The sequence below is a fragment of the Rhinolophus ferrumequinum genome, chromosome 23, assembly GCF_004115265.2.
Source record: "Rhinolophus ferrumequinum isolate MPI-CBG mRhiFer1 chromosome 23, mRhiFer1_v1.p, whole genome shotgun sequence".
Classification (NCBI taxonomy): Eukaryota; Metazoa; Chordata; class Mammalia; order Chiroptera; family Rhinolophidae; genus Rhinolophus; species Rhinolophus ferrumequinum.
This window is the reverse complement of record NC_046306.1, coordinates 11,280,898-11,295,634: the sequence shown is the minus strand read 5'-3', so window position 1 is coordinate 11,295,634 and position 14,737 is coordinate 11,280,898. Positions and strand designations below refer to the sequence as shown.

At 46.4% G+C, this 14,737-nt stretch overlaps 1 protein-coding gene across 28 annotated transcripts in view; it reads right to left on the bottom strand.

Moving 5' to 3' along the window:
- Positions 1-1,278: 1,278 nt before the first annotated feature.
- Positions 1,279-14,737, bottom strand: part of ZMYND8 (zinc finger MYND-type containing 8) — a 121,750-nt gene continuing 108,291 nt past the window's right edge. For 18 of the 28 annotated variants that reach the window (XM_033094351.1, XM_033094350.1, XM_033094345.1 and 15 more), the window contains 4 exons: positions 13,878-13,956; positions 11,835-12,074; positions 9,859-10,019; positions 1,317-2,955 (listed from right to left, as the gene is read on the bottom strand). In XM_033094351.1, coding sequence (XP_032950242.1) covers positions 2,731-2,955; positions 9,859-10,019; positions 11,835-12,074; positions 13,878-13,956 — 705 coding nt within the window. In that variant the 3' untranslated portion in view covers positions 1,317-2,730. Of the gene's footprint in view, positions 2,956-4,919; positions 5,004-8,756; positions 8,824-9,858; positions 10,020-11,834; positions 12,075-13,877; positions 13,957-14,737 lie in introns of all 28 variants that reach the window. The other 10 variants (XM_033094349.1, XM_033094354.1, XM_033094366.1 and 7 more) reach the window with 4 other exon arrangements.

Genomic DNA, 14,737 nt, shown 5'->3' with positions numbered 1-14,737 from the left:
TTAACCTCAAAAATGACGAGTAAGGGCGAACAGGTGGCTCAGTTGGTGAGAGCACCTTCGCTCAACCACAAGGTTACCAGTTCGACTCCCCCAAGGGATGATGGGTTGCACCCCCTGCAACTAACAACAGCGACTGGACCTGGAGCTGAGCTGCGCCCTCCACAACTAAGATCAAACGGACAACTTGACTTGGATGGAGCTGATCAGTCCTGGGGAAAACACTCCACTCTTCCCCAATAAAAAGTCCTAGAAATACACACTGTTCCCCAGTAAGGTCCTGTTCCCTACCCACCCCCCCACCAAAAAAAAGACGAATAATCAAATAATGCCCCATCTACTGGAAAGAGCAGTTAAATACAAGTGTAATGAGAGTCTCACAGGTGGCCTTGAGCTAGTCACTTCTCGGGCTTGTTTCTACATCAGCCAGTAGGTCACATCAGGGTGGCCAATGGCTCTTTCTGGGTTGGCTCCTGACCAAGAATCAAAGGGAAAATCAAAGCCTGCCATGTGAATGCCCCAGACCACTGACTAGAACAGCCAGTGCCCTCCCTGCCTCGCTCACTCCTGTCACACAGGCCTCCTTGATGGTCATCGAGCATGTCAAGCTCACACCTGCCCCAGGTCCTTTGCACTTGCTGGTCATTGTCTGTGATGCTCACCCACGTTCTCTTCCCCACAGCCAGCTCCTCATTCATGTCTCAGGTCAAATGTCCCCTCCTGAGAGAGGCCCCCGCGTGGTCCCAGCTGGTGTTGCTGCCTTCACCCTTGGTCCTGCTCTAAACTGTCCCCATTGTTCTTTTCACAGCACTGGTCAGCAAATGGCCGTGGGCCAAAGCCAGCCCATTCCCTGCTTTTGCACAGTCCGGGCCAGGAACTGAGAACCATGTTGACATTTTTAAATGGTTGAAAACAATCATTTTGTGACACGTGGAAATTAAATCAGCAGGTGTGCCTGGGCAGTGCTGACGTCACACACTGCGCACGCACCTCCTATTAGCTCAGGCTTCCATCTCGGCCAAGGTAAGACAATTCACTCCTGCCCACTGGTTTTCTAAGACGGACCCAGGATTTCCCTTCGGTTTCACATCTCTATCACAATGTCCAAGGAGCTAGTGGACTTCCCAAGAAAGCACCCACCACTGGCTGTCCTTGTTCATAAGGTGCTGCCACCTGTGCAGACGTTCTTGACCTCTGGCCTGGCCGCCTGTGTTTGGTCGTGCAAACCTGACACAGCCATCCGGACTAAAGGGAAAACTGCAAATTCGAGGACGACCAAGCCATTTTTCCAAAACAGTTTTAATTAAAAAAAGGTGAAGAATCTGAAAAAATTGGGGGAGGGGAGGAACCCAAAAGAGCATATACCGTGTGAGTCCACTGGCTCAGTCACAAAGAAACACCATCATCAAAAAAGATATTTAAGTTTAATACAAATTTTATACAAAGAAAATGTGAAAAAATACTTCCATATGCTAAAAGCAATTATGCTTCACAAATAAGGCCAGCTAGGCTATTTTTTTTTTTGACAACTGCAATTCACAAATGTTCTTTCTCTCCTGTTTTCTTCTAATACTCTTTATTTCTTCTCTAATATGGGTAACTAGCTGGAAACTGTACAGTTCGCATCCTCTTATCAACAATGAAGAGAAAATAAACGAGACTAAAATGTACAACAAAATGTACTGGAATGATATCGTACAATTAATTTTCCCATATACATACATCACCTTTTGCTTTGTTCAATGCTTTTTCGTTTACACAACATACAAAATGGTACTACAGCATACGTAGTGTAACAGACAGCATGGTGGGTGTCTTTTTCTCTCACACTGCCTTTGTTTCATGCTTACATAAAAACGTAAAATTCCATCATATAAATACTACAGACATGCTTCATCCCAGACTCAAATGCTCTCTGCGTGCGTCTTGCCTCTGAGTTCTTGCTTCCGAGAAGTACCTCATCTCTTCCCAAGTGTGTGTGAGTGTGTTTAAAGGAACCACAAAGCAAAGATAAGCTTCCTCTTTGTTCCAGACCTTCCGACTCTGACACTTTCTGTATGTTCTTCTCTTCTGCGATTCAGCTGAGTGGGGCTTGTTTCTGTTTCTCTTCTGTAAACAAGGACATTATGTTTTCCCTTTTAGGAGTAAAGTCATCATGTAATCACATAAAATAAACTAGCTTCTCCATGTGTCCTTCGGGGCCAGAGAGCTTGCATTTGATACCATAGTAGTATTTGAAAGGGGCCAATGGCTCGATGTTATGTGCCCACGACAGCACAGAATCTGTGCCGGAACTCATGATCCTAACGTGCTGCGTCCAGATGTACGAAGGAAAGCGGCTCCCGTTGCCCTGGGCACCCCAGGATGAGGACCTGTGTGCAACAGCCACCCCCGGGCCCAGTCCCCATACATTATGTGACAGAGGGGCTGATGGAGCATTCTTTCTCCAACATCAAAACATTCTTTTTGTTGTTGGGTGTTTTTTTTTTTTAATTGCTTTTCTTTTTTTTTTTTATAAGTTAAAGTCAATACAAATATAAAAAGGGGAAGGTACTCTAGGCTCGATGACATCCACAAATTGTACATTATTTACAACTAAAGCGTAGGTTTCATGTGAGTGGAACCGTCCTCAGGCAAAGCTAATGCTGGACGTTATGTAGTGTAGGTGCCCTCTGTGCAAAGGCCGAGTGACTGTTTGGAATTCTCAAGTCTGAACGTGGTACTGCTCCTGCCTCACGTTTCCTTGCGGCTTCCTGTTTTCCTGGGGTCTGTTTTTTTTTTCCTCCCAGGGGTGGATGGCTTGTGTCGCAACTTGTCCCTAGTCCCAGAAGGTGTCCAGCCGAGACTCTTTCGGGATGAGACTCTTCGAACTGGTACTGGCGTTGTGCTCAGAACGCGACGACCCTCGCTTTTCATCGTTACTGCTCCAGCAACTGGATTTACTACTCCGGGAATGGTCTGAGGAGGAAAACCAACAAAGAAGCGTGTTTAGCATCCCTGCCCACCTCCACCGAAGCAGAAATGTCCCGCAACTTGGCCTGCACCTCCTCTCCAGGAAGCCACCTTCCCCTCCCCACTCCACAACACTGATGATTAAATACTGCCACCACTGACGTCCCCAAATGTGTGGGTTTGCAGAGCACAAAGGCAGAACACCTTTGTTTTTTCAGGGTTTAACAGCATCTGGTGGGAACACAATCGGGTGTCATGCTCACAGAGAATAAAGATTAGTGAGAAAGGCACTAAATTGCTGAAGAAGGCACTGTGTGGGGGCCTGGGTGCCCTTGTGATATGACTGAATGACACCACACAACCAATGCACTTGTTTCTAACCTTGGCCAAGGGCAAAAGGCACCACAATTTGGCATTCGATATACTTACTTACATCAGACGTTTCTTTCTTTGATCAATTTATAGGCAACTCGAAAAAACAGACATAACCAAACCCCGCAAAGACGCAGATCATAAAGCAGGACTATGGACCAGAATGGTCAGTCCAACTAGGAATACAGACCCACTGGCTCCCAGTAAGGACAAGCTTCAGGGTCACTGAAAGATGCAGAACCAGAGTAAGACAAGACCTGAGAGAGCTTCAAGGATGTGTCTACCACAAGGAGCGCAATAATGACCGAGTAAGAAATGAGGAAGTTGACGGAAGAGCCAGATGAGGCATCTGTAAAAACTGTCAAACAACCCAGGCCTGATTCTCAGTGGACAGTCGATGACGAGACCTATCAGCAAACCACTAAGATCCCATCGTATTTGGGCGCATGGACCAAGTTCAGACAGATTGGGACAGAACTTTTTTTTAAACTTTTTGACGTGGGGTGATTATAGTTAATTGAACGAAGTCAACTGTTGACTTCCAGTCAAGATGGCGGAGTAGATAAACATGGTGCTCACCTCCTCCCACGACCACCTCAATTGCAACTAACCTACAGAACCACCATCACTGAGAATCGCCTGAAGTCCAGCTGAAGAGAAGGCTTATAGGTAAGGACATACAGAAGACGCCACGCCGACACTGAAATGTTAAGATCTGACACCACAACCTTGTTATGTACAATAAAATAATAATAAACTGAACCTCATTTCACAAAAACAGTCAACTGTCAAGCTTAGGGACAGAATCGGAATGAGTGAGGAGGGGACCATATCATCACATAGGGGGATGACAGTTCCTATCACCTGGTAAAAAGACATGCGCGTGTTTAGTCACGAGTTCTGTTTCTGGAAGATAAACAGTGAAGAGAATAAGGACCTCCAAGGGGATGTAGTCACTCAGAGGGAACTCTTCTTAGCCACTTGCATCAATGATCGAAAGGGGGCAGTGTTCTGCAATCAGTCAAGGGTGGACTTGTAACAACCCTTATTCTACCTCTTAGGTGTTCTTCCGGATTTGTGATGCCTACACCTTTAATTTTTCTGGAAGGTGTCTGGAGAGTGGTGTAGTTGATCATCACCATACATGAGAAAATCCTACAACAATTCAGTCAAGCCACAGAGAAGGAGCTAGAAGAAAAGGAAGCAGGGCTGAGCTTAGTACAAAATCTGCGTTGCAGAGCCAGGCTGTATCCGCAGGGCCGGACTCCTCACATGGACAGGACGTGGGGCACTGGTTGGTGTGGCCGATCACTGCAGGGGAAAACCAGTGTTGATCCAGGACCCTTGATGAAAAGAGCGAGGACGAGGCCCTCAAGAAGCCAAACCATATACTCTGGCTCTCTCATTTCCTACTACAGTTTTGACGGCCACCAGAGGCCCAGCTAAGAAGAAATACAAGCTAAAACAAGACCCATCACGCAAAGGAACAGAAGGCACGCCCCACAAAGAAACACACACTCACAAATACACGCAAAATGAGCCTTCTGCATGCCAGGAAAAATTTCCTGGCAGCTTCTGTGAGACAGGATTATACTTACACTTCTGGGCTGGGTAGGTGGGGTGCGGCTGGTGGTCTGTGGTGGTTGGGGCATAGGTGGGTTGCTTGTCACACCTGTCGCTAACTGAAGAGATAGCACAGGTAGCCTCAGAGTCTGTCAGAGCTCAAATCCATACAACCCCAAAGCACTCACTATTTTTGTTCATCAATAAGATACAGCTCTTAAAACTGGTGTGTTTACGTCATCATTCTCCAACGTACGTATTCACAGGAGACTAAGGCTTTTCAAAAATGCATATTAAACCATAAACAGGACCACTGGACACAGCATGGCCTGACAGGTGAAAATAAGTTATACAGTGACATTAGGAGCCAACTTTGTAAGCCACAGATTCTCAAAATTTTGAGAGCAAAATCCTCAACCACTAGCTGCACCGACAGCCTAACTCAGCCAGGGAAAGAGGTGTCAGGACCAAAGTAAGATACGAGGCACCACCAAGGAAATCAGATTTCTTAGGGCAAGTGATAACTAAACTACTGCCAAAGGTGGTGACAAAAAACGGAGGGGACAGCAACGAAGGTGCATGTGGGGAGGCCAATTGAGGAAGGGGTACAGATGAGCTACCACAGGCTATCGGGTGAGCCACCTTCTCAGCTCCGATGGTAGGATACCAGCAAATAACATCTGAAATTGAAGAGTCAAAAATCAGGGACACGCAAGGCATCGCCATAAAATAACTGATACGGTGAAGAGTTTGTTAGGGAATAACTGAAGATGTGATCAAGGAAAAGAAATAGAAGCTCCAGGAAAAAAGAAGTCTGGGCAAGAATGGAAATGCAATCACAGTACACTAAGTGACTCTGCACCAAATGGCACGGTCACAATGATGGAAACGCAAGTTATCGCATTTCAATTTTTCAGACTCTGCCAACAGTCTATAGCGGGAAGACTCAGTTGCAGTTCTAGAACAGAACTCATGTTCTCAACCTTGGAGATGGGAAAGGCACAGCGGAGATGGAAAGTCTGGATATGACAGAGGTAGGAGAGGTGAGGGAGGAGATGGGCCACCAAGAGAGGGACCAAGAGACACTGCCTCTAGCCGACAGAACAGGAACTAAAGAGTAAGTGTTGTATTTGACCAGAGTAACCCACAGAGCGCACGAAACAGTGCTGTAAGTAGTTTGGGATGGGGCGGGAAGAAGAGAGGTCATATATGACTCTAACTCTCATCTTTTAAAGGTCGAAAATCAACAAGCAATTTCTAAAGCTGAAGTCCAAAAAGAGAAGTAGAGGGATGAACATGATTTACAAATAAGAAGGCAAGTACCAGACACACAACAACAGCAGTAGACACTGGGACCAGCTTTGCTTTTCCCCCGTACGATTCCAGTTCTTCTAACTATATGCATGTAATGCTTTGATTCAAATCTGAAAATGAACAGACAAGCAAACAGGAGGGGTCCATGGCCACACCAAGAAAGCTCGTACCCCCTACTACACCTTTCGTCTTCCTTCCAACTATACTCCTTCCCTTACCATCCTAGCACCCGATGTTTATAAAGAGCTCAGATCTCATTGTTTCATAGAGCCCACTTTCCTCTACAAGATGTCATCTGCATTGCCATCAATAGCAACAGCTGGTGCAGATGTTAAGTTAGACATACAAGGAATTCGAAGGGGAGTTTTCTGCCTTGTTCACCACTAATCTCCCAGCCCTAACACGGGCCGGGCCCCAGAGACACTAAACAAATGCTGGTATACCTCCAACTCTCTGCAAAAGCCCAGTGCCATGCACCCTCCAAGAATCCAAAGTAGAATTTGGAATCTGTCCCTCTCCCTTCCTGTCCCCTCCTCCGCCTTGCTGCTTCCCCATCAAGTCAACAGACTCTTGGAGATCATTTTCTCCTCCCCAGGCCACCTGGCACCAAGTCACCAGCGTCTACCAGGGCTTCTTGCCTCCTCTCCCCAATTCGAACCTTCCTTTCCACCCCACTGGACACCAGTGTGCTTCAGGTTGGGGTCAGCCAACTATGGTCCACAGGCCAAATCCAGCCCAATGCCTGTTTTTTCAAATATAGTGTCACTGGAGCGTGGCCATACTCACTTGTTTATGTATTATCTACGTCTGCTTTCATCCTACAATGGCAGAGTTGAGCTGTTGGAACAGAGCCCCTGTGGCCCGCAAAGCTTAAAATATTTCCTATGTGGCCCTTCATAGAGTTTGCCGACCCCTGGGCTAGGTGATACCTTCTTCACCTCAGAACTGGAACATGGTGCAGCTTCCAACCCCGCTCCTGGCTACAGTCCTGCTTTTTCCAGCAGATTCTATACACCGCGGCATCACTCCTCTCCCCAGCGCCGTTATCCTGCCATTTTGCGGCTCCGAAACCTTAACAGCGCCCCCTGTCTGAAAGTGTTTCTCCAACGGGCCTTTCTCCCACCACCGGTACAATTCTGACACATCCACAATCCTCCGACATACCACCTAATTCATGTTTTTGTTTTAAACTCATTTTTAAACTTAAATAAAACAGAAACTTGCATATCACCACCAAATGCAGTAATACTTGCCATGCATAGAAGCCAAGGTTACCAATGAACATAAGAAAACCAAACTGCAGTCTTCATTTCTAGGTGAGCATCACGCTCCTCAGGTCTAAAGGCTGCTTTCTCTTTGCTAAAAAGAGAAACTGGGAAATATCAGAGATGCAAAAGACATCTCTGCACCAAAGTGAACTTGTTCTCAGAAATTTCATCAGAAATTGAAAGGGAAGTGAGAAGGGAGGTACTTTTTCGATAGGTGGTTCCATTGTATTTCATGCCAAATTTATATTCTCCCTAAAATCAGTTCATGCCACTCCCTCTTATCCCCGGCCCATCCCCTTCGGATCCCACGATCCAGCCCCCACTGGACAGTTTCTCCAGACACCATAACAATGACATCACTTCTTCCTCTACGTACTTAATATGCAAAAGTGAAATAAAATTTTTGGAATTATCCAGCAGAGAGAAACATCTTGGAGCTGAAGGGCCTTAAATTAAGCAGAACTGTCCTCAAGGAAGAAACCTTCTCTGAACCCTTCTGGAATGACCCAAAATAGTACATTTAGGGGGGTACAGACCTTTTAGGCTAGAAAGAAGGACAGCTCAAATCTTACAAAAGAGAAAAACCACAAGTTAGTCTCAGAAAATCCCCCAAATACAGCCTACCAGATTATTTATTCCCTAAGAGGAAAGGTTTCACAGAAAGAGCATATCACCTAAAATTTTTCTTCATTTCTCTAATGGCTCAAGTGCCCTCATCCACCAAATGCAGATGTTGGGACCTCAGGAATAAAGTTTCCCACGTTTTCATTTCCTGTGGTTACTTCCCTGAGGGCGGAAGAACTGCCTGACCCAAATGCACATCTACCCACCCCAGGTCAGCAACAGAACCTTCTGTCCAAATGAAGTTTTATGTGGAACCCCAATACATAAAACAAATGCAGCAGAACCTCAAATAACATCATTTCATTCAATGTTATAACATTGATGAGATGCCGTAGAAACTTCCCTCTCATTTCTATCAATTAGCCTATGTAACAATGGTTTTTGTCCTATGTCATTTTGCTTTCAGCTGCAAAACCTATCCACAACATTAAGTGAGAACTTACTGTACGGGTAAATACTGATGTTTGGGGAGGTGTCTGAAAGCTGACTTGCCCAGCCACTCCCTCACCCCCCACTGACCCGCCCAGGGCACCCCCAAGGATCCCTGAGGATCCACAGTAGTTGAAAAACCACTGCCATTAACCCTTATAGTTCTCTCTGACAAAATGGCTTCCCTCTGCCAGTGTGGAATGTGAGAGCACCTTTTCCCACCAGGGGACAACATACCAGAGCCTTGGTTGGAGCCTAAGAGAATGGAGGAGGGCGTCTCCCTGGAGCCAGAAAGGTCGAGGGTCTAGAAATACAAAGAGAGAGAGATGGACTCAAGGCACTGGGGCCAATGTAGCCCCCAGGGAAGCCCAGGGATCCGTGGGGGTGCTCATTTCTGCCCCCCAGGCACCTTTGTGCCCTCCGCCTGATGTGCTCAGGCAGGGGAGGCCTGGTCAGCGGGGGTGGCCCTCCACCTACGCTCTGTTTCCAGACTGAACAGGCTGGAACACAGCACTGGGATGGCCCCTTACTCAACCCTGTAACCACAGCTTCCAGAACGTTCACTGTTTCCTCAACTTCCCTCACTGGCCTACCCACCCTCCAGATTTGTGCCATATCCAAAAAGGAAGTATATTACTCCAAAATTATATTAATTTGCTTTTATTTCACATTAACCTCTAACTAGGCCATAATATCAATACAAAAAAAAAGGGTTTTGACTGATGAGATAATGACTTATTTTTTTTCTCCTAAAACACATTGATAATACATACATAGTGACTAAGAATGTAAAAAGTTACCCAATGTGCCACCTAAAATAATGATTGCCTACAATCCATGTTACCTATACCACACACTGACAAACTAAGCAGTACAACCTTTGCTGTCCAATATGGCAACCACCAGTCACATGTGATTGTAAGGATTTAAATTAACTTAAATTAAATAAAATGTAAAATCCAGGTCCTCGGTCACACTGGCCACAATTCAAGCGCTGGGCCAGTGGCTGCCATATTGGTCAGAGCAGACAGAACACGTTTATCGTCACAGAAGGTTCTACTAGACAATGCTGTTTGGAACTTCGAGAGTCGGCGGGAAGCAACTGTCAAATCACACGAATGTCAAAGTGGGCTCCATGTTCCTCCACCCCGGTCCACAAGCCCCCGGTGAAAAAGAACCCTGCTAAGACTCTGTCATCTCCACCTGCAGCCTGACTGCCCCACCTTGAAGACACACACACCTACTACAAAAGGGGACTTTCAGGGGGGCAGGCATGGGGGATAGGTCCTGCCTGGCCCCAAGGGTTGGTGCCACTGGCCAAAGGCGTGCAGGTACTCACCGAGCCACTGTCCTTGCTTTTCTCGGCAGACGTCTCCTTGTCTTTGGAGGCGCTGGCTGTTTCCGCAGGGGCTGCCTGCGTGCTGGAGGAACTTCCCTGGGATGACTTGTTTAGTGTTTCTGTGTTCACCTCGGTATCTGCTTCCTGCTGAGGGGCAGTAGCTGGGGGTGAAGGGGAGAGAAGCTACGTGTAAGCTGAGTGTGAGGGCTTCCGGACGTGCAGGGAGCCGTGCTCTGCACACGTGCACTGGGGCTCAGTAAACTGACCCAACCAGCACCTGTAACGGAGGCAGCTGAAGCTCAGGCCCACCCACCCAGGGCACGCGTGCAGGCCCCCAGTGGCCAGACCTCCACAGTTTCCCAGCAGCTGGAATTCCAGACCCTGTGTGAAAATGTTAATTTTTATACTAATTCATGTTTGATTAAATCATCCTGGAGATGAAAGCTAGTTCATGCATCAAATGAAGGCCATCATCAAGGGCCAGCTACTGCTGATCTAGAATTCCTCACTTCATAAATTCTAGTTTGAGACCTATTTCAGCCCTGTGGAACTGCTTCCTTCTAAGGCAAGGTGGGGAAATTATGTGTAAAGCAACCTGATGGCGGAGGCACAGAGCATCTGGAGACGGTAGAAATTTGGACAAAGTGATAAACAGGGCATTTGAGAGAAATTTCAAAGGACGGACACTGTCATGCCACAAAGAAAGGAAAGCTGAAGGGCTCTCTGGCCGTCTTGTAATAACACAAAACGCTCATCAGACCCATTCCAGAACTTAGGAGAATTTAACTCCACGGCAGGAAGAGATTTCAAGTCACTATTAAGGAGACATCTCTCTAAGGAAGGTTAAAGGACACGGCCATGTATGGTTTAAAATTGCCTTTTTAAAAATGACAAAATAGCAGGAGGTCAGTATAGAGCAGGAGTCGGCAAACTAACCACCAGTTTTTGTAAATAAAAGTTTTACTGGAGTGTAGCCACACCTGCCACTTCCATAGACCACGGCTGCTTTGGCCCTACAGAGGTGAGCAGTTTCCACAGACCACGTGGCCCACGTATCCTAAAATATTTACTCCCTAGACCTTCACAAAAAGAGGCTGCCAACCCTGGTCTACAGGGTGCTTCTCAAACTTGGCCTTTTACACATCACCTTTGAAAAGTTTGCCAATCTATAGACCTACTTCCTTGTCATGTTATTTATATTGTTTTTATTTAAATAAATTCTCTACAATGGAGGAGGCTTTTAATTCTAAGCTTATAAAGCTAATATTATTTGCCACAAAGAAAAGCTAACTGTAAAAATTACTTTTAAAATAGTATTAATAAATTCTAACTAGACAGGCCTGAGACCTGCCTGCTCTGTGTTAGAAAGAGACTACAGCCGGATTAGTTCCACACCAACACTTTTTCCTTCCCATCAGAAATGGGAATCCTTATTATTTAAAGCCGTGAGTCCAGGATTACTTAAAAAGTAGGTTTTCTCAACTTTGGCACCATTTCATTGACATGTTGGGCCAGATCATTCATACTTCGTTGTGGGGAGCTACCCTGTGCACTGTTTGGTGTTTAGTGGCACCAGGGGCCTCTACCCGCTAGATGCCAGTAGCACCCCTCCTCTTATAACCACTGCAAATGTCTGCCGTTATTGCCAATGTCTTGAGGAGGACACAAATAGCTCCCCCAGTTGAGAACCACTCACATGGAACCAAAATCACCTACGCTGTCATTACAAGGCCCACACTTTGGCAAACAACGCAAAGACGAGCGGAGTTTCGCAACACCTGTACCTCGAGTCTCAAGTACATGGGTGCAGCTCTCGTGTGTGTAAGGGAGTGAAAGATGTTTAGGAGTGAAAGTGGCGAGGGACTGGGCAAGCCACCCTTGCTGTGTCAGCCCCCTCTGTGGCCCTGTGGTTTGCGGGGGGAGCCGAACACCCGCCCCGCTGCAGCCTGGGACAGGAGTTGTCTCGGTGGCAGTACCTGACTGGGTACAGGACTTCATATGCTCGGGCCAGTGGGCCTGCTGGCAGGGGTAGTCGCAGTAGCTGGTGTTCCAACAGCAGTAGAAAATGGCCTCCTTCTTGCAGTTGGCACACCACTGCTTCTTCTTGGTCTCGTCCACAGCCTGCTGCTTTTCCAGCTCCAGCTGCTTCTTCACCTCGGCGATGAGCCGGTCCCGCTCCTGCTCCAGGCTCTGTCGCATCTCCGCCATGGTCAGCTCTGACGGAGGAGGGGAGAGGACAGTGGCTTCGTCACCCGTCTCCTGGCCCGGGGTGTGGGGTTGTTCAGACCAGACCAGAAGGGAAGTACAGAGTGTGGATTCCAACAGACACAGATATGGATCCTGGCTTGGAAATGTCCCGGCTGTGTGACCCTCTGGGCCAGTAACCACCCCAAGCCTCAGTGTCTTCATCTGTAAAATGGTCACTCATCACCGTGAACTGACAGAGCTGCTTAATGACATATTAAGGTAATGAGACAAATCTCAATCATGACACAGCCATAATGGGAGCCCCTCACTGGTTCTGTGGGAAGCTTTCAAATAAACCCTGAAAAGAATTTCCACTAAACTCACTTTGAAGTTTGTCATAAGTATAAGCCCCTTTTTTCCTATCGAATACTTATTCGGCACCCACCAGATGCAGGCACTATTCCAAGCACTTTATAAATATTAAATAATTTAATCCTTATACTAATCCTACGAGGTAAGCACTATGATACCCCTTTCACAGATGAGGAAACTGAGGTGCACAGCTAGTAAGGGCGGAGTTGGGACTAGAACTCAGACACGATTTCTTTTTAGTGCGTTTAGTGACAATGGATCCAGTCTACCAGACGGCGGGCTGTGTGTGGTCACGACGCTAACAGGACAACTACCCAATTTCTCTCATTTTATGTCAGACAGTAAGTCCATTTGCCATTCACCTGGGAGCAACCTGCACACTAAGACAGACGGCTCCTTGATTCCTTAAAATCCTCTTTCTGAAATTAGAAAAGGACCCCTCCAAACCAGACCCGTAAAGAACATTAACCCTTTGTAAAGAAGAAAACATATTCAGCCAGACACAACCTTTTTGTCACTCGCCATTGACCCTACCTAGGAGCCTGCAAACCATGGCAAGTTCTGGCCAACCCACATGTATATGTTTGCAAATGTGCAGCCAACATTTAAAAATGGAGACTCTGCAGAAAAATAGATTTTTCGACTTTACTAGAAAAACAAGAAGCAACATCCAAATAAACCTGCACGGCAACAAGCTAAAGAGCAGCAGGCTCCTTTTCTGGTTGGCTTCTCCATAAGGATTCAAGTTTATACGGCCCAAGTTCAACATGCATCACCAGTGAGCAGGTAGGCGCACCTGGGCATGGCTCCCTAACAAAAGAGAGCCGACGGTTTCCAGCATTCAGACTCTGAGGCTGGTATGACATGAGGGTCTAAAACCTTTGGGGAGAAAAACCTTTTAACAATATTTATACAGAATGGTAGGTAAAATAGCTGTCAATCTAACCCAGGCACCAACAAAGTAACTTTGTTGGTAACAGTGTGGGTTGCACGGTCCGTATTCCAGAATTTGCTAAAATACTCAGTATTCAATGAAATTAGGAGGGAAAGTCTGGACTTAAATCATGGTTGTGTGATTCTGAACAACTTCCCCTCAGCTTCTTCATCGGAAAACTGAGGTCAGAGAGCCCTTTATCGTAAGGGTTTCTGTAAGAATTAAATTAGTTAATTCATGAAAAAATACAACGGTTCCTGGCACAAAGTTACGAGTTCAGTAAGTAGAAGACGCTACTGCTGTTATTACTATGATCTTGTTGCTGATGTTGGTATTTTGAAGAAAGGAAAGGAAGGTGTTGTTTCTACCTGGTTTTATGCCTGCTGTTAGACCTGGCTTCTCCAGGTTGGACTCTCCAGGAAGCTGTGGTCTCCCCAAGGGTGGTACAACCCCTAGCCTACTTTTGACTCAATTCACATCTGGGCCTGACACCAAAGAAGTTCATGTACCATTCGCCAGGCCTTACCCAAGTTGTGTTTCATTTCGGAGAGCTCTTGCTGGTGCAGCCACTGCAGCTTCTCGATCTCGATCCTCAGTCTGCGAATCTGTAACGAAAGAATTAAGACTTGAGAAGCGTGTCTGGGTGCCATTCACCAGCAAGGCCCAGAGGCTCCACCTCTCACTGTAAGGGTTGATGTCACATGCTGGTCACATGCTGAACCGAGGAGCAGGCAGCCTAGATCTGTGCCAATCTCCCCACAGCTACAATCGAGACAGGCCAGTGGGTTAACCCAAATTCACAAGAACTTGTTCCAGAAAACTAAATACAAGCAGTCCATCTTTTCTAAGAAATAGTGGCACCAGGCAAAGCCACTTAAAGTGAAAACAAGGACCAGATTTTCATAATACGTAAGACGTTTGATTAGGACTTTGATCTACAAAAATGAAACCGAGACAAATAAAGATAGCTTTATTTTATCTCCTGCCTTTTATTCCACAGTCATTCACTGCAAATTCCAAAGCCTAATATCTAGAAACCAAGGGGGTAATTTTAGGGGAGGGGGATAAGTTTGGGGCCAAATTTATTTGGAGGGAAAAAAAAAAAACCTCACTCTGCAAAGATAATGAGGTTTTTTTAGTGTTTAGGAATCACCATGTTCTCAGCTGGGCAGATTTTGCCCTTCCCTAGTTCCCTGTATGACACTGCCTAGGAGACATTTTGGGTGTCAAAACTTGGGGGGTGCTATTGGCATCTGGTGGGTAGAACCCATGGATGCTGCTGAACACCCTCTGATAAATAGGATGGCCCCTACGACAAAGGATTATCTGGTACAAATGCCAGTAGAGCTAAGGTTGAAAAACCCTGCTTTGTCCCACGTAGTGTGA